At 39.3% G+C, this 24,477-nt stretch overlaps 1 protein-coding gene across 5 annotated transcripts in view; it reads right to left on the bottom strand.

Moving 5' to 3' along the window:
* Window positions 1-24,477, bottom strand: part of DACH1 (dachshund family transcription factor 1) — a 303,713-nt gene that overhangs the window by 120,989 nt on the left and 158,247 nt on the right. For all 5 annotated transcript variants that reach the window (XM_075265418.1, XM_075265413.1, XM_075265414.1 and 2 more), the window contains exon 3: window positions 11,337-11,498. In XM_075265418.1, the coding sequence (XP_075121519.1) occupies window positions 11,337-11,498 (162 nt within the window). The remainder of the gene's footprint in view (window positions 1-11,336; window positions 11,499-24,477) is intronic.

The raw sequence follows: 24,477 nt of genomic DNA, 5'->3' as shown, positions 1-24,477 counted from the left end.
CAGGGGACTTTTCAGACCCCAGAGTATAATGATTGGAGACCCGAGAGAGGTAAGAGAACATAACAAACAGTCTTACTAACTCTCCACGCTCCGTGAAGGTTTCGGGGCCTACTTGTGTGACGTCTCAGACGTCACATGATCGGGGCCTGCGTCCTTATGCGTCGCGACGCAGGCTCCAGCTCACATGATGTCATTGAAGATAACCAACAGCGGGGAGCGCAGGAATAGGTAAGTAACAGTGTTTATGTTTGTATCCCCCTCTCGGCCTCTGATTATTATACTCTGGGGTCTGAAAAGACCCCAGAGTATAATAATTGTTAATGGGTGTCCACAATGGAGTATAATATTGGGTGATGGGGCCACTATGGGGCATAATACTGGGTGATGGGGCCACTATGGGACATAATACTGAGTGAAGGGGCCACTATGGGGTATAATGCTGTGTACAGGAGCAACTATGGGGCATAATACTGGGTGAAGTGGCCACTATGGGGTATAATGCTGTGTGCAGGAGCAACTATGGGGCATAATAGTGCGCGCAGGAATGCGGGGGGAGGGGGGTTGGTCGGAGTCTTTTGCGTCGGTCAGGGGGGCCCCATGTCGAAGGTTCGCCACGGGGCCCCGCCATTCCTAGTTATGTAACTGTATACTGTATATACACAGATACAACATCTTATAGTATACAGAGCACAGTATATGGGCATAGACGTTACATCAGAATAGAAAGCCACTGACATGCTAAAAGAAAATCCAACCAGTTCTAACGTAGGCCAGGAAACCAGATGGAAGGAACTTTTTTGTAACACTAAAGTCAATGAAGACAGGTACAACTAGAAAGTCCACTATAGAGAACCTTTTTTACAAATCGCCCAACAACAGTAGAGTGAACAAAACCTTACAAGTGTATATTAGAGTACTGAGCATTGCTATTGATGATTCGTACTTACAGGGCTTCACAACTTACCAGCATGCTTATGTACTTATAGCTCTATTATTATATACCTCTAAATACCTCTGTTTTACCAATGTAGATCCTGGATCCAAAAGGACCAGGAATATCTGAGCCTAGAGCCCTTTCTAGGTCAATAGATACTTACCATCTTCTTATCTCATGACTGTCACCACCTGAGTAATATCTAGAAACTTGTCTTATATCTAAAATAACAAAGACTGCCATGTATTTAGAAATGAAAGCAGACGGTAACATTAGAAAACATAAGCCCACCATAACATTACAGTTTATTTCCTAGTCCCAGGGAAGCAGCAAATAAATGCTCTGTCCCAGATACCGCAGCCTTTTGAAGAAATCACAATCTAGGACAAAAAGCGGGATGCTAACATCACTGCGGAGGTTCAAGATGCTATTTTCAATGATAATAAAGTCATGTTAAAATTAGAATAATAACTTTATATAGCGCCAACATATTTCGCAGCACTTTACAAGTCACATGACAAGGGACATGAAAAGACAGTATTTGATATTACAATAGGAGGACTCTGCTTGCAAGAGCTTATATTCTATGATGAAATAGTGAGACAGAATAGGACTTGTTTTGGTACAATGGTTCCGCCATCTTTTAATAAATAAGGTAATTTCATTGCAGCTGTATGAGCCTGTCACCAGCTAGTATCTGTGAATATACACAGATACATTGCCCTTCAAGCCACAATATACTGGGTAAGATGGTCCGCAATAGTGAATACTATCAAAACTATCTTTGAGTGTTCATTAGCGTTAGGTAAAAGTTAACCAAACGTAACAATTTTGATGTGACCGTATAACCATAAAATACTTTCCCCCAATGGTAAACTAGACATCAAAGTAAAGACGTTTTGGGCGTGTTGGACGTTTTTAACATGTCTGATCCTTTGTTCCTGTGAACTGGTGGGATTTGTTGCGGATTTTGGGGCGGATTCCATCCAGAGTCTGTCTCCCATCGCAGAGATCGCAGCAGGATGTTGAAAATATAAACATCCTGTTTGATCTTGCCGTGGATTCCGTGGCTGAATCAGCTGAGGATTCCGTGGCTCGCGGCTCTCTGCAGATCAGGCTCATTCACCCCATCACAGGTATTCCACGGCCAAAAAATAGTGGGAGGAAAGAAAGAAATTCCTCTTCATTTGAGGAAAATGGTGAGGAATTTGGTGTGGAATTTCAGCACTGAAAAAAAAAGCCTTCCATTGACTTCAATGTTTACAGCTGCATCTGAGGTCCCATTATTAGCCCCTGTTACAGATTTCAGTACAGAAAAATAGCGCAGTATGCATTGCAATTTTTTAAGGTAAGGCGACAAGCATCATTACGTAATCCAAAAAATCCCATAATAAGGCCCCACTATCTGTGGCAGATTACATTCCATTCTTCTGCTACTTTGATGAACAAGAAAAGTGGAGTTCAGAAGGCATATGTGAATTCATCCTCACTTTTGGGTACAGCCATGAAAAGGGTAGCATCTGAATAGGGTTCTTGAGATTTCCTTAGTGGTCTGTTCCTCCTACACAGCGGTAGTTAAATGGCCTTCTATAACCCTAGAATTGGTGCGACTGCGTGAATCAGGGAAAATATAGTGGATTTAGGAATTGTCTGGAGATGCAAAGTATAAGAAGCCCTTAGGGTCATTATAGATGCGTAGAAAAATACAGATTTTATCAACTGATTTTTTTTCTTCCTTTCCTTGGTCAGTCAGCATTACTTATCAGATCACCTATTTCTCATGTAAAAATATTATAAATGATATTCATTTAGATAATACATTGATTTGCATATCTGCATTAAAGAGTCTTATTTCTCTTTGTCTCATTATATAAGGATTTCATTCAATACGAAGGCTTTAGTCATACAAAACATGTTATGAATTGGAAATATTGTCATTGAACTATAGACTGTTGCAGAGCAAGCTTCTGATGGCTTCTTCACCCGACTATTTAGAATCTGCTCACAGCACTGCCAGCTTAACCAAAAAGGATTAACTCTCATATCCAACTGAGAACACAGATAATTCTCTGTAATTGGTAAAAAATGAAGATGAATGGGTCTGAGAGATAAGGAGCAATTAGCTCATCAGCAGTTACAGCTGTGCACTCAATCCGACTCCATCTCTGGAGTCTTAGTCCTTTTTAAGGGACCCAAGCAGAACAAGTGTACAAAAAAATACATGAAATGAAAAAAAAAAGAGTAATATGAAAAAAAAAAAAAGTACGAACGTAACTAGCAAACATGATACCGTACTGAAATCTTCTTCAGGCATTACCCTACCGTTCCACATTAACCCATCCAGTTATCATTGACACTATGGCACCTCCAATGCTCTCGGTATAAGTTCTATTAAATATATTTTCCTTTGGACATAAAGCAGATTACTAGTGTAGACACTCCTAAATTCCCTGTCAATCGTTTCATTATAGCAGCATCATCTGTTAGAAAATATAAGCAATTCCCTCATCTAATTATTGGGAGGATTTTAGGTTCATTAACATTGCCAAGGCAGAGAATCAGATGTGCAACTGCAGTGCTGTGCTCAGTGGCCTGAAATTTCACTTTCCTTTTATTTGATTTCTCAAGGTCTTGCAGACTTTCTGTAAAATGGTGAAGTTGCAAACTTTCAAGACAGAGAATAAAAAGGAGGGATACTAGACGCAAGCCAGCCATCTAAAATGCCGTATGTCGATATCTACCACTCTTGTCAGGTCACTTCACACCAATGATTTACCCTTGGATTGTCCAAACAGTATTTTCCTGTTAATACTAAAATAAGACCAACCTACTATTGTTGCTGACTCTTTCTAATCCAGGGCCCATTTTAAAACTTTTTCCAGGGTTTTAGTTCAGGTTTCCAAACTGGTTCTGACTTTAGGTCACGTGATCTGAAACAGCACCTGACACCCAAGTCTATCCTATTCATCCCTTCTCTCCTGTGTTCAGAGGTAGTCAGGGACTGCAAGACTAGAACATAAAAACAGTACCTGTGAATATTGAAAGGGAGGGAGGAGGCGGATAACCTAACCCAAAATTGCAAACCGCCCCGAAACCCAAGGTTTGGCCAAAATAGAACCCCCAAAGGAAGTAAGTTTAAGAACAGCTTTGGTTAACCCCTTTAAGCCAAAGGTCTTCTATCCATAATCAGCTTGCTAGAAATAATAAATTTAGACGATGCTCTCAAATAATCCAATGCTTGACTGTAACTTTACCAATATAAAGGAGCAAAATACGTAGAAAGTTTTATGTATTTACCATTGACTAGGTTATGTTTTCATGCTCACTAGAATATCTACGTTAAAGATGGCCATACGTATTAATGGAACATCGACTAAACCGGTCATCTTCCAGGAGATAAGCTGCCACTAAAGATTGTAACAACTATTTACACCCCATGAGTAAATGGTCAGCTGTCTTATGCATACATATAGATGGGTTGGGGGGATTAGAATAACATTCTTAATGCAGATTTTGGTAATAATCTGTGCTATATCTATACTGTACACAGTCACAACAAGTCAATAGTCAGAAAACATTTACATAATATCAGCACCTTTACCTTGACTGAAAATGTTAGCAGAGAAATGCGTTAGCTATTCCCATCAGGATCATAAGACTTAAGCATGCACTTCTCCCTTTCGCTATATTCTGTGATTGTTTATGACTCTATTATGCCAAGGAATTATGATGTCTAGTATTTCCTATGTTTTAAGGCACACAGCTTCAATGTCTTCATGATTGATTCATTTCCTTAAGAAATAATAACATTTTTGTATGTATGTAGGTTAAACAATGAGATTTTCTTGGGGCATCTGTTTTGAGATCATATTCTGAATACGTATGAACTCATTTCCTCCTGGTGAAGCCATTTACTATTGTTGATGTCTGTTTACACGTTGTGTGTGTCAGATATTATTACTGAGTGGAAAATTCTCCCTTGAAAACAATCCATAGATTTTTCAAATGTACAAGGCAGGGAAAAGTTGTTCTGCTTCTGTTTTATTGTACTGTGCATGGGTTGGAATAATCTGACTAATCCTATTGAATTCAAGTTTCTCAGGATAAGTCAAGAGAGAGACCTATATGGCTGCTAATATGTCAATGGGATCTTTAATCGGTTGGTTACTTTTGATTCCCTTAGAACCCCTTATTAAGCAGAGGTATGGTGCTTAATCCTTTCCTATAAACATTATGTGACATTGGACAAAAACATAAGGATACCTGACTTTGAGTTTTTCATTTATTAGTGTATCCTCAGACCTACAAAATAGAATTTACCGATTGAGCATAATGTTCCAATATACTGTATAGGATACAGAAAGCAAGATAACAGTCTATGTAGTAGTAAACCGGTACATTACATACAAATACATGAAGGGACAATACAAAGAACTTTCTAAGGATCTTTATACTCTTAGGCCAGTGACAAGAGGACACCCTCTACGTCTGGAGGAGAGAATGTTTCACCAGAAACATAGAAGGGGATTCTTCACAGTAAGAACAGCGAGGCTCTGGAACTCTGTGCCCCAGGAAGTGGTGATGGCGGATTCATTAAACAAGTTCAGAGAGGGTTTGGATCTCTTTCTCAAAGAGTACAATATTACGGGTTATCGATTCTAGATTTTAAGGACATGTTGATCCAGGGTTTTTATACTGACTGCCAGATTTGGAGTCGGGAAGGAATTTTTTTCCCCTGAAATGGAGCAATTGGCATGAGCCTCATGTGTTTTTTTTTTGTTGTTTTTTTTTTTTTTTTGCCTTCCCCTTAACCAACACTGTAAGGAATTGTAGGGTTATAGTTTGGATTTAATGGAATGGACTGTTGTCTTCATCCAACCTCATCTATTATGTAACTATACAGGCAAGTCAAGAAACAAACACGTTAGAAAACAAGGGCAGTTTTTGTAAATGCCTGCAAATACTGCATCTCTGATCTTGTAGTTATAAGTTTTCTGATGCTATCTGCTAACATAGAGGTAATGGTGGTCTTATTGCTGCACATAAACCACATCAGTCTTGCTCAGGAGGCAATAAGTTCCTTGGGATAGCAGCCACCATCAAGCAAGCAAGTGCACATAGGAAGATACACTTCACATTGATAGGACACCAACTACTGCTGTGACCAGACTTAACTGATCTCCAGGTTGGTTAACTAATGCCACCAATTTAGCAAAACATCACACCGTAAAAACCTTGAAAAGCTTCAATTCACACCTTTGCCCCTAAAATACTGCTATAGAGTAGCCAAACATGGACACAAATAGGATAGTTCATTTATCCCTTTGTCTGAATTTATCAGGAGATCATGTTGCTCTGACTTATAACACACACACATCTCCATACGCCCTGCCAAGAGGACAGTACGCCTGCAGTAGACTTTTAAGTTATGCAGGTTATGCATTCTTAATGCAGGTTTTGATAATGTACTATGCACAGCAAAAATATTTACATAATCTCAGTATCTGTATGCTGTAGGTTTCAGCTTTCTGTTTTTTTAGTCAACATGCGGACCCAAAAAATGGAACGCTAACCCACTTAAAAAGAGGTTACCCATTCAGAAAAAAAATGCATTTTTCAAGAGGATTCTGGGAAAATGTTAGCATAAATCATAAGCAATAATTTTTTAGCCTTACAAATATGTAAAATACATTAATATTTACTATTAATATTTAGTAGATCCTCCTTTTGCAAAGATAACAGCCTCTAGTCGCTTCCTGTAGCTTTTAATCAGTTCCTGGATCCTGGATAAAGGTATTTTGGACAAACAATTCAAGTTCAGTTAAGTTAGATGGTCGCCAAGCATGGACAGCCCGCTACAAATGATCCCACAGATGTTCAATGATATTCAGGTCTGGGGACTGGGATGGCCATTCCAGAACATTGTAATTGTTCCTCTGCATGAATGCCTGAGGATTTGGAGCGGTGTTTTGGATCATTGTCTTGCTGAAATATCCATCCCCGGCGTAACTTCAACTTCGTCACTGATTCTTGAACATTATTCTCAAGAATCTGCTGATACTGAGTGGAATCCATGCGACTCTCAACTTTAACAAGATTCCCGATGCCGGCATTGGCCACACAGCCCCAAAGCATGATGGAACCTCCACCAAATTTTACAGTGGGTAGCATGTGTTTTTCTTGGAATGCTGTTTCTTTTTGGACGCCATGCATAACGCCTTTTTTTTTATAACCAAACAACTCAATTTTTGTTTCCAAAATGAAGCTGCCTTGTCCAAATGTGCTTTTTCATACCTCAGGCAACTCTATTTGTGGCGTACGTGCAGAAACGGCTTCTTTCTCATCACTCTCCCATACAGCTTCTATTTGTGCAAAGTGCGCTGTATAGTTGACCGATGCACAGTGACACCATCTGCAGCAAGATGATGCTGCAGCTCTTTGGAGGTGGTCTGTGGATTGTCCTTGACTGTTCTCACCATTCTTCTTCTCTGCCTTTCTGATATTTTTCTTGGCCTGCCACTTCTGGGCTTAACAAGAACTGTCCCTGTGGTCTTCCATTTCCTTACTATGTTCCTCACAGTGGAAACTGACAGGTTAAATCTCTGAGACAACTTTTTGTATCCTTCCCCTGAACAACTATGTTGAACAATCTTTGTTTTCAGATCATTTGAGAGTTGTTTTGAGTAGCCCATGATGCCACTCTTCAGAGGAGATTCAAATAGGAGATCAACTTGCAATTGGCCACCTTAAATACCTTTTCTTATGATTGGATACATCTGGCTATGAAGTTCAAAGCTCACTGAGGTTACAAAACCAATTTTGTGCTTCAGTAAGTCAGTAAAAAGTAGTTAGGGGAATTCAAATCAATAAAATGATAAGGGTGCCCATACTTTTGCACCGGTCAAATTTTGGTTTAATGCATATTGCACATTTTCTGTTAGTACAATAAACCTCATTTCAATCCTGAAATATTACTGTGTCCATCAGTTATTAGATATATCAAACTGAAATGGCTGTTGCAAACACCAAAATATTTAGAACAAAAAATGATTAAGATTAATAGGGGTGCCCAAACTTTTTCATAGGACTGTATATGGTATCTTTGTATTGGTGCCAATATAGAAGCACTGATAAACCTAACAAAATGTAAATGTACTTATTTTGAATAGAATAAAATATGAAATAATCACAAAAAAATACTGATATATATATATATATATATATATATATATATATATATATATATGCAAAATATGTATATGCACTACACTATAACCTTCCAACAGAAATCCCAGACCTTAAATACAGACGGAAGAAATGACTTTCAGCCTTTACTTTTCAGTCGTCCTTTGTACTATCACCTTCTCTATTCTTTCACAGAAAAAAAAAATGACTTTGCCACAATTGTACCTTCAAGAACATTTATGTGTTCACTAAACCAAGTGTCTATTTGCCCCTATTATTAAAATATTACATTCACTTTCTTCTTAACCTCCTCCTCTCCTTCTACACAAATATAGCAATTTATATTAATGTTCAGGAAAATTGTGTGTATGCCATGAACAGCATTGTCTTATCAATAATATGGCCCATATCAAGCAACCTGTCACAAGAAACTACTTGATATAAAGAAGAGATTGCAGACATCTCAGCAATCAATATTAGGACGGCTACAGTATGGAAGATTCAGCTACTGCATATCATTTTGTCAGCATCTATTTCAATGACCAAATGAAGCATTAATTCAAATCATAAATCTATGGTGATTTAAATCTAGGAATGAGCACCTGCCTGCTTTAATGATTTATTTTGTACATTTCAGTAAGCAGGAGATTTGTCCATATGAACTGACAGGTCACCTTCAGATGCCAGCAGCCGACTGTTTATCACCAAGCAGACTAACATCTCATCTTAGCAAGTAAATATTAAACTAAAAGAATCCAATTGATTCTGGGTGAGGGGGATAAGGCGTCACGGCCATATTTTATTTTCCTCTCAGGCCATTAATGCTTTATTTTTCTAAATCCCATGTTTTATTTTCCATCTTCCCCCAGAATGGTAATTCTCGTCGAAGCATCTGAACTCAAGGTTATCATTTTAAATTGGAATGTAAGAGATAAAATAATTACCTATTTGCATCTTTGGCTGCCTGCGCCTCCCTTTACATTTTGACCTTTGCAATTCGCCAGTAACAAGTTCACAACTGTTTGCAATACTTATTTGGATTAATAATATGCTCTATTAAAATCACAATTTCTCTTGGATTACCGACTCATTAAACAAGCATGTAAATATCTGCATAGAATGAACCTTGCTACTTCTGTAGAATCAAGGTCTATTGAGGAGGCAGTGAGGTGTCTCGAATTGGCACCTCACCAGATTTATGAAATCAGTTAAAAAATAAGTGGTTCAGGCCACATTTGTAGGGGTAAGTGGGTATCCTCCAATGTGCTCAAGGTCTGTTAGTATGCTTTTTGCCCTCTGTGACTAAGAAACAGGGAAGGGTTGTATGCTGTCGGTTTTTCTCAGAAATTGCTTAGGAAATAAAAAATTTTTTTTAAAATTAATGCCAGAAATATCTTATTAATGAGGGTTGACACCAGACCCCAACACTGATCAGTCTGTATACTCCACATTGCTAGATCCCCAGTGGTGTAACTAAAGTCTTGTGGGCCCCGATGCAATCTTTTGTCTGGGGTCCCCTACCTCATCCTTACAGTGAATTCTTGATAGTGATGGTTACAGGTACTAAGGAGTTCAATCACCCTTAGTGTGGTTAGGGTAATCTGTGGGTCTCCTTGGCTTATGGGCCAGATGGAAGCTGCAATCTCAATACTGATGTCAGTGCTTATGGGCCCCCTAAGGCTCCTGGGCCCTGGTGTGACTGCACCCTCTGCACCCCCTCAAGTTACGCCCCTGTAGATCTCCAATCTGATATGTATAACCTAATAGACTTAAACAGCTAAGGTAAAGCTATAGTTAGTAAAGATTTGTCAAATATAATTTATCAAATGGTGAGGTACATGTTGTTTGAAAGATTTGGCGCATCTTGACACATGCTTGATTGTTTTCTCTTCTTTACACTACCTCTTGGTATACTTTATATCAGCATTTTTCAACAAAAATGGTCATGTATGCTGTACCAGTTTTTAAATGGACATCGATGAATCCAGGCAGGTCCCATTAATTGATTCCATTAGGTTTATGGCGGGGTTTTGATATTTCTTATAGCTGCATACTCCACTATCACTGCCCTCAAAAACAGAATCCATAGTGGAAAGAAAATTACCTTGCTAAGTAGAGAGCTTAGAGGGGATTTCCCATGAATGACATTTATGACTTATCCATACAATGTATATTGATAGAATCCATATTCATATCAAATGCATATCTGATAGATACAGGTCCTACCTACGGGATCCACACCTTTTTCTAAAATGACCCTCCTGCCCCAGCCTCTATGCCATAGTTTCTATCTCATCGCGACCACACTCAAAAGACTATCCTAAATGATCGGGCTTAAAAAAACAGCTGTTTCTGTAACTACCATAGAAATGAATGGAAGTTAAGGAAACAACATAGCTCACATTGTTCTATATTGTTTCTGTATCTCTCATTCAGTTTTACAGGATTTGTGGAAACAGTATAGCTGTTTTTGTATACCCAACCATTGATTACAATCTTCTCAGTGAGGTTGCAGTTAGGTAGGAGTGGGACCAGGCGCTGACAGGAATTTCGTTTAGAGATAGGTGTGGGTACCGGAATTGGGACCAGCATCTATCTGGAATTAAATCCTGTGTATATGTCATAAATGCTTTCTTATGCTAGATTCCCACTACTTGGGGACCGTAAAACATAAACCTAATCCGCTTAAAAAGCAGTTACCTGTCGAAACCCACGGACCCCTAGACTATAATGAGGTCTGCCGTTTTTCTGCCCACAAAATGCGGTGAGAAAAGTTCTGCTTGCAGGACTTTACTCTCTGCATTTTTCAGGCGGATTTGGGGAGGGAAACCCCGAACAGAGTTTGAACGCTAGTGTGAACCCATCCTTTAATCTTAAATTGTAAATAATATTTTAGTCAAGATAGACAAAAACACTTGACTATAGAGGAAAACCATAGTAATTATGTTAATAGAAAATAAAATTTACCCTACACAAAATATATGCATAAACTCTATGGCGTAATATTCTAAATCTATGGAGATTAGCAGTAATCTCAGATTCTCTTCTCTTTTTTTCTTACCAGTATTTCCTTTATTTGTGTGTCTTAATATGTGATTTTAAAATGTTATTTTGTAAAACGGAACACTTACAAAATCCCAAAAAATACCACCAGCCTTTTCAGGCTTCTGTAGAAATGTCATCTATCTGTGGTTTGAATGAGTTCACTGATGCTTACCAACACTTGAATTGAGATCCCCGTTGTCAGAGTCTGCACCGTGCTGGGTATTGCTGCTGTGGTAGTTGCTCATAGCTTCTAACTTTATTTTCTTAACCTTCATTGCTTCAGCTATTGCCGCATTGGTAGCAGCTGCCGCCGCTGCAGCCGCTGCTGTTAGACCTGGAAAAGATTAAAGGATATATTAGGTGATATGTATCAGCAGTCATATGTGTTTATGCATTGTATGTATGAGTATGATATTTAATAAGGGATGTACAATATCCTATGAAGGTGATTTCAGACTGTTACCATTGACAGTCTTAGTTCTGCCATATCAGTTCACCTATTTGATTCTTTAACAGGTGATTAGGCCAATAAAGAGTCATACCAGATGGCACTCTATATATTTTTATGTAAAATATTTCAACTCGCCAATAAATTACTGATTCCATAATCCCAATAAAATACCCTTTGCCTCTCTCTTTTATGTGGTTGGCAATAAATGTTAAGTTTCATATAATATTTTTACATGCCTCTTGAGCCAGGGATCTGTCAATCGTAACAGAGCAACCATTTTTGCCATTATTTTAATGTTTGTGTTTCTTGGGGTTAGTCTATAAGTCTCTGGTATAGACATTAACAGTTTTAATAACTGATGGATATTATTTAGATAACAGGAAAAAAAATTTCTCAAACCGAAGCCAAAAGCTACAGATACAGTAAACTTGGATACCTACAGATCTATTGGATCATTTCAAGGAATCTTGAAAACTGAGCTAGTTCTTGGTGGCTCAGTGGTTAGTACAGTTGCCTTGCAGTGCTGGAACCTTAGGTTCAAATTCAATAAAGGACAACATCTGTAAGGATTCTACGTTCTCCCTGTGTTTGTGTGGGTTTCCTTCACACTCCAAATGGAATTTAGATTGTGAGACCCATATGGGGAAGTGACTGCCAATGTCTGTAAAAAGCTGCAGAATATGTTGGTGCTATACAAGTAAGAGAAATAAATAAGTACTTGCTTTAGACACAGTTTTAGGCTAAAGCCCCATGTGGCTTTTTTTGTTGCAGATTTTGTAGCGGTTTTTTGAGCCAAAGCCAGGAGTGGATTGAGCAGAAGGTAGAAGTATAAGAGCTTCCTATATATTTCCCATTACTCTTGTAGCCATTCTTGGCTTTAGCTATATATATATATAAAAAAAAAAACGCAACAAAATCTGCAACAAATAAAGTTTTGTTTCCACAACATTGGGCCTTAGCCTAAAAGGATTGATTAATTGAGGAAACGCCTTGCTAACTGTATAATACAAGGCCATGTGACTGTTGCAGCCAAACCATGACTTTAATGAGTCACTGCTGTAACCAATAATAGACCGCAGCAGTCACATGGCCATGTCGGAACATCATTAATAGATGGAAGCACAAAGACCAGTATCAGAATAGTGCTGGGGGAATGGGAAGGTGGAGACTGGACAATCCCTTATTACAATTAATGACATTAATTATTGTTATTGAGAACCAAAAACTGCCTTTCAGCTTAACTGTACTCAATTTGGACACATTGGGGCAAGTTTAATAGACTAGGCAATTTCAAGATGCACCAAGTCTACCACAATGGCTTATAGTAATGTGAGTTTACACCACCTATTAGTTAACGTAGTTGCCAATAAAAGCTATGTCAACTTTTTGGCACACTTTTTGAAGAACAGTTTTGCATCTTAAGTCTTGCAACTTTCTAACAATCCCCACCTGTTTTCCACCAAGTACTCCCCCATGTCGAACAAGGAGCACAAAGTGTCTGAAAGGTGGTGTAAGGAATGTTCATTATCATTAGTAAATCTGTCCCATTATTTAACAGCTCAGCTAATATGGAGGGGGAACTCTTAATTTTAGCACCTACTTTCTAGTTCTTAAGCCTGGACAAATAATGCATTAGGATTATCTGATGCTGCTATCCCTTTTTATATCCATTAGGTTAAAATATAGTGTTTCATGTAATATATACATACGTTGTAAACATTTTCAGAGCAATTCAATCAGATCTTGCATTTTAAAAATGTATAGCCAACAGTATTTGTAGAAAATGTTTAGCAATCTGGATATCAGACAAGTAAAGACAGACATGTGGCATGTGGCAATAATACGCAGTATTGGTTACAAACCATCTGATAGGCAGATGGCATAGAACTGATTCCACAGCTGAGATGTAGTGGCATGTCGTTAAAAAACCTTGTTTGTATTCTAAGTGTTACCAGAGCCATATTGATATACACAATACATCATGGCGTTATTGCAACAGTCTTGTTAGTTTCAAGCATAAATGCTCAATTGTTTTAATCCCCGAGGAGATTGTTCTATGAGTCAAAATGAACACCAACATGGACATCAAACAACCAGAAGCTGGATTTACCTTCCTCTCACCTCTACAGGATCTATCTTAAAGTAGTTTACATTACAGTAGACATTAAAATGTAAATTCACCTTTGGTGAATCTAAACTTATATATTAAGTAATTACATTACATTTTAATTCCCCAAAGCTTCGCTGTCATCCTGCTCTGGCAGACAATAGTCGGGATTTCATTGTCCTTAAAGACTTGTTTATTAAAGGAAGACTACCACATTTCTGTCATTACAATAAAATTATATTAATGAATTGATATTTTTGCTTTTTTTTAATCAATATTTTAACACCATACATGTTGTTAGTGATTAATATCCTAATTCTTAAGCAGACATTGCCTAAAGCCAGAGAAAGAGTGACTATATTTTATTGTGCAAAAAGGAATATTAATATAGATTTCTCAAGGGATGAAGCCATAGTGTATTACCGATACTTCTACATATTCACAAATATCAATCAAAATGATTTAGATTGTAATTCTGCTTTACAGAGGTGTCCACTCAGGACATATAGAGGAGGAATGACCAACAACGGGAAGACACCGCGCTTACTCCGAGAATGTTTGAAATCACACGCAACTTTATTTAGGTCACATCAACCGAAATAAAGTTGCGTGTGTTTTCAAACATTCTCTGAGTAAGCATGGTGTCTTCCTGTTTTGGTCATTCCTCCTCTGTATTGTCATCTCATGTGGGTGTTGCAGGGGTGAACCTACCCCTTTCGGCGCCCGAGGCGAACGACAGAAATCGGAGGGGGCGTGGCGGAGCGTGAAGGGGGCGGGGTGAAGTAAAGAGGCGGGACTTAGCGCCATTCGCAGGCAGGGATAGGACCTGCTCTTTGTCTGAGTGTGAGAGGCGGCCGCTCGGTGCTAAGCCAGTCCAGGACAGCTTGTCCTGGACTGGCTTAGTTAAGCAAAAATGCCGCCCTCCCTGGGGCCCTGACATAACGCCGCCTGAAGCGATCGCTTCAGGTCGCCTCATGGGAGGTGCGGCGATGGGGTGTTGGAGATCCCTGCTGCTTTACCATCTCCCTTTTCCTGTACTACCTATGTTGTCATATACTCTAAAGAATCATTGGAGTTGACAACAGATGGTTGCTCGGTGCAGTAATCTGGTTTACACTCAGAACATATGACACGTATAGAGGGTAGGGTACTGCAATCTCGCAATAGCTAGGGCAGAAACCCAGGGCACAAAAGTTTCTTGCTTTGGGGCTCAACACATTCATTACATTATTTGGTTCTCTACTGACTTGTCACATGAAAAGTGCAGTTTAGTGCAGATGGCATCTTATAGAGTAGGAATAAAGCAACAGAAAATCATGTAAATCTCTGTTCTTTGTTATACTTTAACTTTTTAATCCAACTCTATATTAATCTGCTCAGCTCCTTCTGCTCCATAACATGCTATTCATAGTGTGAAGTGCATTTTGATATGACAGGAACACTTTAATGCGTGCTCTGTAATCGTTCATTTTCCGTCTAGAAGTGTGGACATGCTATCAGTTTTTCCCTGTGACAATGCTGACCACCATCACCAAACTCCTGTAAATAGTTAAAGGGAGTCTGTCAGCACCCAAAATGGTATTAAAAGAGGTCTGTCAACAGGAAAAGAGGTATCAGACTAATGACAGTACCTTGAAGGGCGGCTTCTGAACTTTGCAAATATGTCTTTCTTATTCTGCCACACAGTTCAGTGTTCATGAACATCATCAGTTTATTCTTATGTAAATTAGCTGAAAAGGGCTTTAGGGGTGTCTTCACCTACACTGGGGCTTCATTGCACTAGATAACCAACCCTAGCAGTAGAAAACACTCCCATAAAGCCCATTTCAGTTAATTTTCATAAAAATAAAATGCTGATTTTCATGAACATGGAGCTGTATGGCAGAATAAGAATATGATCTTTGGAGAGTGCAGAAGGAGCTCTACAAGGTGCTGTCATTAGTCTCATACCGATTTCCTGCTGACAGACTCCCTTTAAACCAGCCCCAATACCTTGTAGTATAGCTCTGAGTACTATAGGGTACTGGGGCTGGTTTAATGTTTTTTGGTGCTGACAGAAACACTTAAACATGTGCAAGAACCTCAGAAAATGGGACTGTTTTAGGTAGACTTCCCCTTTAAGTTTTAAACTGATTTAACTTTGTCATTTAACACTTTAACCTGGGATGCATAAATGAAATGCACTGCAATACAATTACCTTAATACATACGACACACTCTGAAAGAGTTATGTAAAACCACAGAGGTGGTATGTTACATAAAGAACAAGAACAGATTGGATCCAAAGAAAGGAGACAGACCATCAAGGTGTATAAAAAGCTGACATTTTAATTACTGATGAGTAAGGGCTAGTTCACACGTGAGTATAAGGGGAGGTTTTTGACAGCGGATTTCGCGTCCAAAACCTCCCCTTATAATGGTGGTCTATGGAGACCGCCGGGCTTCTGTTCTCCGCTAGCGGCGAGCTATGTCCTTTCTTCAGGCGGAAGCCGCGCTGTCTCAGTCGCGCGGCTTCCGCCCCCCGCAGCTCCCTCCTATGTCGGCTCATTCATTTGAGCCGACAGCAGAGGGTTAAGCCGCTACAGCGATGGTCGCGGCGGGCGGGTTTTGACAAGAGAGAGACGCGGCTCGCCGCGTCTCTCTCTGTGTCAAAACCCGCGCGGGCAGTTCACGTGTGAACTAGCCCTAAAAGTGCCAATGAATTATCTCAATATTTTCTGTAGAAAGCACACTCTGCCTATAAGGAACTATAACATTGGGAATATACATGGATTATTTACCTTCTCTTACAATATAATGGTATCAGTGACATTTCTAATACTGGGCAAGGGGGTGCAACCACCTTGACAGGTCTTTGAGGGGTAGTCAAAATTTAGATGCAGGAAGCAGTGCAAGTGCCCCGATTCAGTAAGAAGTAATGCCAATGATATGGCCATGGACGCCTCTCATACTGTGGACAGCCTGCTTGCCTCACTGCAAGCAGTCCCAGCAATTTTAGAAGCACTATGACCCCTTCCAGTTGTGTTTGTGGGTGCACTGAGAGGGACGATATACTGTGTATGGACCTAATGGGACTCTTTGTGGGTGGGGGCATATGAGGACATTAAACTGTGCGAGAAAAACTTTCTGTAAGAAGAACTGAAGGGGCATTTTCCTGTGTGGGAAGTATAAACAGGACTTTATACTGTGTGAGAGGGCATAAAGGGCATTATATTGTGGGATAGCACAGCGTAGAAATGGAAGATGTCCCCTGTATCTAAATTTTCTGCTTAGAGGGGTATGGGACGGCACTATTTTGAAGTTCACCGTGTTGTCCAAATTACCTAGAAATTGCCCCGAATGGTTTAATGAATTAATTATAATAGCCCTTTTATTTGGGTCCACTATTATTGAAATATTTCTATTAAACTATGAGAGAGTAGAAAAATGGCTGCAAACTACAATTAGCTCATAATACTTTTTCACATTGGATATGCCAGTATTTATCCAATACTGTGTCAGAGGCTTCACCAACCAGAGGACCCCTTATTACTGGGATGTGACCAGTCTGACCCTAATATCTGCATTTACATATTGTATAAGCACTAATTTCCTAAAATAGATGTATAATAGAATTTGTCATGATATTACATTGTGTCAATTTCCATTGGACTCTGTGTAATCCAAGTAATATTTCATATCTCGTGAGAGTTGTGACTAGCAAATGGAAAACTCATCTTTCCCACATTTGTATATATGTACAACTAGGATAATTGACTATAGAAGCAGTAGCCATCCAACACATTGCAATTCACTGTGGCTCCTGTGTCAGTAGACAAGGTTGTTTATGCCCTACAGTATCCATTACCCTATAGACATAATACAGACTGCCAAAAAGCTGCCTGCAGTTTGCTAATGGATTCACAATGCAAGAAAATTCCCTTTGATGCTGCAAGCTTATTATTAAAGCACTCTTCCTTGTAAAGTAAAGAACTCCAATAATAAGTAGACATGAGGGAATTGCTGTTTATGCAACTCCTTGATATATATTAGCATAGGTTCATCTCCATTTAATTACTTTTCTCTCCTCTATAGTGTGATTCTCTATACTTACTCTATATAATTAGAGAATGCCCAATAGAACAGGGAACATGTTCATGCCACACAGTTAGCAGAAGTGATTAGAATTATAATGCCCACTATGTGCTATTCAATAGTATTTCTGTGTGTATTTCAGAGCCTAAGGTACAGTATTATAGTATCTAAGCCAATACACTGCTGCAATTCAATAAAACCACTCTGGTACTCCGTTATATACAGCATTATTACACATGGCTACCGCTTCTCTGCTGTTGATAACACAAGAAATGGGTTAGTAGATGGAAGTCCTTATAGTTAATGGGGTAATCCACCTTATTACCTTTATGGAATCTCCATAAGATATGTCATAAATGTATAACAGATGAAGATCCCACATCTGAGGCCTGTACCTATCTCCAAATCATGGCCACCCCTGAGCCCTGTCTCACTGCTGCTGAGTAATAGAAGATGGCTGCATGTGCATGTCTGTCTCTATTCATTTGCATAGGAGTTACTAGAACAGCATAGCACAGCAAGCTTAAACTGACTGTCCCATCTCAAGGATCCTATCTATACTGGTAACTTATTTAAAGAAAACATTTCCTAATATTGCTTTAGAAATCCTGCTTTGTTTGCCTGCTATGTGATCTTATTCTTCCTATTGTTTACACAGCATTTCCATAATCACGGACCTGTGAGATAGGACAAGTGACTTCACTGACTGCTCTGCAAGTAGGACAATCCCTTCAGCTAATTGCAGTTTTCTGAGTCTGTTATCATTCTATGTAAACACATAGATAACACTGAGTCCATTATCTACAAGCATCTGCATATTATCTGATCTGCATAAGTATTGTGATACTTCAGTGTCCTGTTCAGCAAGAGGGGGAGGGGGATACAGGAAGTGAGAAGAAGAGACAATAGATAAACTGCTGAAACAGTGTGATGGGAAACCCCTTTAACTCTTTATACGGAAGACAGTGCACAAAGAGACTGTTTTATGTATGTTTGTGAATATATATATATATATATATATATATATATATATATATATATTCAGAATTAACTACACTGTGTTGCAAAACTTTTCCTAACTTTTTCTATGACAGCAGAGTCAAGTTAAGCTTTGCTCACCTGTACTTAGATATATACATATAATTTTGGGCAGCTGGAGTTAACAGTTTTTACTACATACAACATCCGTGCATTCTCAGAGAACACTCCATCTATTACATTATTCATTTAATGTGTAACCTTGTGAAGGATCATAAATTGTTACTTTATCTAATCAAAGCAGACTTAATAATGCAGAAGGGCAAAGGTTTAATTTTGTGAAGTATTATTTTACACTGGCGTTAGTAAAAAACTACAAGGGGAAAAGGCAAGAAAACCAGTAATAAATGATCCTTTATAGCCTAGGGCATTGGCCTAGTTAATAAACTTTCATTGAAGGTTTCTTTCAACTGTTCCGGACAATGAAGTAAAAAAAAAAAAATCTTAAATTACAGCCATGTGTGAGTTTTAAGGCTCTCATTCCTTTTATCTCCACCTCCACAGTTTAGGGAAAAAAAGATAAATGAGATATGTAATTGATTCTCCCTGAATGAAAAGCTTTGTCTAGAAAAACACAGTAAAATAATATATTTGCAATAGCCCAGACTAAAATAGATTTACAATGATGTTATGCTGTTTTATCACAGCAATGTTCCTAAAGTTATTGAAGGTAGCTATACTGTGGTGTACTTAGCATTTGCCTTACAGAAACGCAGAGACGTTTTAATATAAATGCTTCAAGGAGCCTCTGACATTAAAGCCGCTTGGATTTTACAAGCATTCTAAAGACGGCTAAATGTATGTACGTACTAATAGTCTAATATATAATGTTAGACAATGGACCCTAAGACATGTATTCATATAGCAAGCCTCAAGACAATATAAAAAACTGGCCAACCACTTTCAAGAGGACCTGTTAGTGCTCATGTGTGTTTTTCATGGAGCTTTAAGTTACGTCTGTGTGTTTATTCCCCCCATCAATTTGTAAAGACATATCTCTGTGACCGGAGAAATGGTAACACCCAGATTCCAATTGTTTCATGAAGTTCTAGAAAATGTTGCAGAATGGTCCAATGTACGGAGACTTATAAGGAAAGATGCTACAGAAATGTTATTACATGATAGAAGTACTGACCAGTGTGACATCAGGATCAGAGTAGGAGTCGTGGCAATTTTTTGGAGGAGTTGTAGGAAAATTACAGACACTTATTCTGGCTTCAAATTTTATACATATACTTCGTCTGCAGGTTGTTGTTGGCAATGAGCCGCTTATAATTAGCCAAATGTGGTTGGTGGCGTCCACGTGTCTGCTCTGCTACATCTGTGCATATGCGCAGCAGCCCCAGCTGTATGCACATCCGTATAGAGAGCAGAGCAGGCTGTGGTACTGTGCTGCCTCAGCTCGGCTACATCGAGTAATTTGGATAACAGGGGTTGTGTTGTCTGAGTGTCCTAGCAGCGTCTGTGTTAACAGTGTATATAGTGGTATATAGTGGTATATAGAGTACATACAGTGTATACAGTAGTACATAGTGGTATATAGTAGTATAGAGAGTGTAAACAGCAGCATATAGTAGTATATAGAGTACATACAGTGTATACAGCAGTATATAGTGGTATATAGAGTACATACAGTGTATACAGCAGTATATAGTAGTATATAGAGTACATACAGTGTATACACTAGTATATAGTGGTATATAGAGTACATACAGTGTATACAGCAGTATATCGTAGTATATAGAGTACATACAGTGTATTCAGCAGTATATAGTGGTATATAGATTACATACAGTGTATATAGTAGTATATAGTGGTATATAGAGTACATACAGTGTATATAGTGGTATATAGAGCACATACAGTGTATATAGTGGTATATAGAGTACATACAGTGTATACAGTAGTATATAGTGGTATATAGAGTACATGCAGTGTATAGAGTAGTATATAGTGGTATATAGAGTACATACAGTGTATAGAGTAGTATATAGTGGTATAGAGTACATACAGTGTACAGAGTAGTATATAGTGGTATATAGAGTACATACAGTGTATGCTTTCACACTGTTCAACTACCTCCTGTTTATCCCCGCCCCCAAATTATTGTGTAGCTCCACCCACCACATAGCGTGATCCTATGGGACGGCTGAAGGGCCTGTGATGTTATCAAAGGTCCTCAAACGTAGTGTGTGTGTAAATTCGTGCTTAACAGTCATGTAGTGATGTAATTTACTGGGATAAAATGTAGCCTATATGTTAATCGGGGTTCCTATCTAGCTATGTGCCAAATTTCAGGCAAATCCGTTCAGCCGTTTTTGCGTGATTGAGAAACAAACACACAAACCCACAAACTTTCACATTTATAATATTAGTACCGTATTTTCCGGACTATAAGGCGCACATAAAAACCTACGATTTCCTCAGAAATCGTAAGTGCGCCTTATAGTCCGGTGCGCCTTATATATGGATGGAAGCGGCGGCAAAGTCTGCGTGCTGCTTCCATACATACATAAAAGGCATCGTAAGGGTGCATTCAAACTACGGAACGCCAGCATGTATCACAGCCGTACACGCCGGCGTGACAGCAGGGCTGCCGGACACTTCCCATTCATTTCTATGGGAGCTGGCATGCGAGCGCTCCCCATAGAAATGAATGGAAAAAAGCAGTCCATTCATTTCTATGGGGAGCGCTCGCATGCCGGCTCCCATAGAAATGAATGGGAAGTATCCGGCAGCCCTGCTGTCACGCCGGCGTGTACGGCTGTGATACACGCTGGCGTTCCGTAGTGTGAATGCACCCTTAAAAGTTATATTAAACTACCCCCCCCCCCCCCCGTTTTAAAATAAACCGTGAAACAGAACGTGAAACTTACCGACCGGTGCAGGGTGGGCGGGCATTCAGGCCTCCTCTTCCTCCGATGTCCTGACCACTTCCTCCGGCGCTTGCTAACTGATAATGGCCTGGGCGCATGCGCAATATCATAATGCTTCTACTACGGCTACTGCGCATGCGCCCAGGCCATTATCAGTTCGCGAGCGCCGGAGGAGGAGGACGGAACATCGGAGGAAGAGGAGGCCTGAATGCCCGCCCACCCTGCACCGTTCGGTAAGTTTCACATTCTGTTTCAGGGTTTTATGTTAAAACGGGGGGGGGGGTAGTTTAATATAACTTTTACGGTTGGGCTCTATCAGCATGATTTTGTTGATAGAGCCCCTTAACTCCTCGCCTGCCGAGCGCTTCCAATAGAAGCGGCTGGCACGCGGGGGGTTAAGTGGCCGCTGGCAAAGTCTGCGTGCCGCCGCTTTCAATAACATATAATGCACACCGGACTGCGCCTTATAGTCCGGTGCGCCTTATATATGAACCGAGACGGACTATAAGGCGCTCATGGGCAATGCGCCGTATAGTCCAGTGCGCCTTATAGTCCGTAAAATACGGTAGGATATATATATATATATATATATTGTATTATTTAATTATCAATACACAGAACCTTCCATAGAAATCAAAGTCCAGGTTCATGTGCACACTATTGTTTGAGAATGACGAATCCACAGACTGGTAAGCCTCATCGGTTTGGAGCAAAGTAGACACGATAAAAGAAAGGATATCCAGCAGTCAAAAAGAGTCCAATAAAACTTAATTTTTAATCAAAAAAGCATATTACAATAAAAAAGGAGTGCTGCAAGTGAAAAAACAACCCCTATGTGCATAAAAAGTGTCTGGCTGACGCATTTCAGAGTACACCCGTCTCCTTAGTCATGGCCTAAAGATGTCAGAATCAGACTGTGAAATAAAAGAGGAGTTGGGACACAGTGTTGGCGGTTTGGCATATCTACTCCATAGTCATGGTGACAGGTCCTCTTTAAAGGGATTTCTTGCAGCCATATTTCATGCAGCCTGGCATACGTATGCCCAATGACTTATCCAATTAAATTAGTGTGAATTATGACAACCTTATTTTCTCTCATGGGTAGGTCTCTAGAAAAGTAAATGTGTAAGGGCAGTCATATCTCCCTGAAATCTTTTACTCGCTACATCAGTTAGGCCTCCAGTTGTCCATATTTGCTTGGCATGTATATATTTGAAAGTATGGATTCTTACAGTAATGTTAGTATTTCCATAGGATTTGTCAGTGAGCTGATATCACATTCACTCTCCAAACACTTCACTAGAATCTAGTCTATAACGTATAGAAGTCTATAGTCTGTGGATACACAGCAGACCATTCTTTACTTGTCGAGCTAAGAGACTGTAAGAGACTCCCAGAAACTTGTATATTATTTCCAATTTAGGTCACTCTTGTACATTTCCTATAACAATTTTGGGTATATTCTTAAATAGATCTAATAGGTCATCTTTAAACATATCTCCTTGTATGACTGAATTACAAAAAGTCCATCTTTGACACTGTGTCTAAATAAATTAAAATGGAGAAGCACTGGACACATTTATTAATATGTAATACCCAGGCATGATGCATATTACCAGGAAACATCAATCAAACATTGCAGATACCATTTGTGTAAAGTTCTAATTAAATTTATTAGGTAAAAGATTGCAGGTCGACAAATACATGCAAGTGGCAAAAAAACAAACTGATGAAAGTATTTTTCCAGGAATATGTATATGTAGTAGCATCAGAATTAGGAATAAATGACCAGCCCTTCACACATCCTCTACATTATTTTAACTCTAAAGCGGGGTTCACACGATGTATTTTGGCACGTAATGTGCCATGTAGACGCCGCGGGATCTTTTGCGGGCTGTATACGCTCCCATTGTTTTCAATGGGAGCTGGTACCGTATACGCGGCTCTATTTTGCGGCCGTGATTTTGCGGAGGCCGCAAAATAGCGTTGCGTATACGGTACCGGCTCCCACTAAAAACAATGGGAGCGTATACAGCCCACAAAAGATCCCGCGGCGTCTACGTTGCACATTACGTGCCAAAATACATCGTGTGAACCCGGCCTAAGGGAGTGTTCACATTACCGTCAGTGTCCGACAGCTACTGTCCGATGTTAATGTCCGCGCGAAATCTTGCGCGGACATTAGCATCGGACACTAGCTGTGTCCGTTACATTTTGTAATTATTTAAATTCACATGTAGGTTTTTGCTGTCCGCTTGAAAAGTAGGACATCTTTGTGAACGGACAGGCATGGATAGTAAAGGACAGGCACGAACAGTAAAAGAACGCACCCAATGTCCATTTAATTCAATGCAAAATGTAATGGACACAGCTAGTGTCCGATGCTAATGTCCACTCAAGATTTTACACGGACATTAGCAATGGACACTAGCTGTCGGACGCCGACAGTAGTGTGAACGCTCCCTAACGATAGATAGAAGAGAGACCCCTGAAAATTCTGCATGACAGTCTGAGATAAGGTATCTTACTTTGTAGTTTTACATTATATTGCTATAATACAAGATCTTTACATGAGGAAGAAATGGAATTTAACATAGAAGAAGAAAAAACAAAATTTCAAAATTTTTTACAGAACTAAAAGTGAAGATTGGCTTTTTAAGAGTTACATAATATTTGACTGTATAGAGCTTATATACCCTGTTTACCCTATAATTGTGAGAAAGAGTGGTGGAAGCTACCGTGACCCTATATAACAGAAAAATCAAAG

This window comes from Leptodactylus fuscus, chromosome 2, assembly GCF_031893055.1.
Source record: "Leptodactylus fuscus isolate aLepFus1 chromosome 2, aLepFus1.hap2, whole genome shotgun sequence".
Lineage (NCBI taxonomy): Eukaryota > Metazoa > Chordata > Amphibia > Anura > Leptodactylidae > Leptodactylus > Leptodactylus fuscus.
This window is presented reverse-complemented; position numbering and strand designations above follow the sequence as displayed.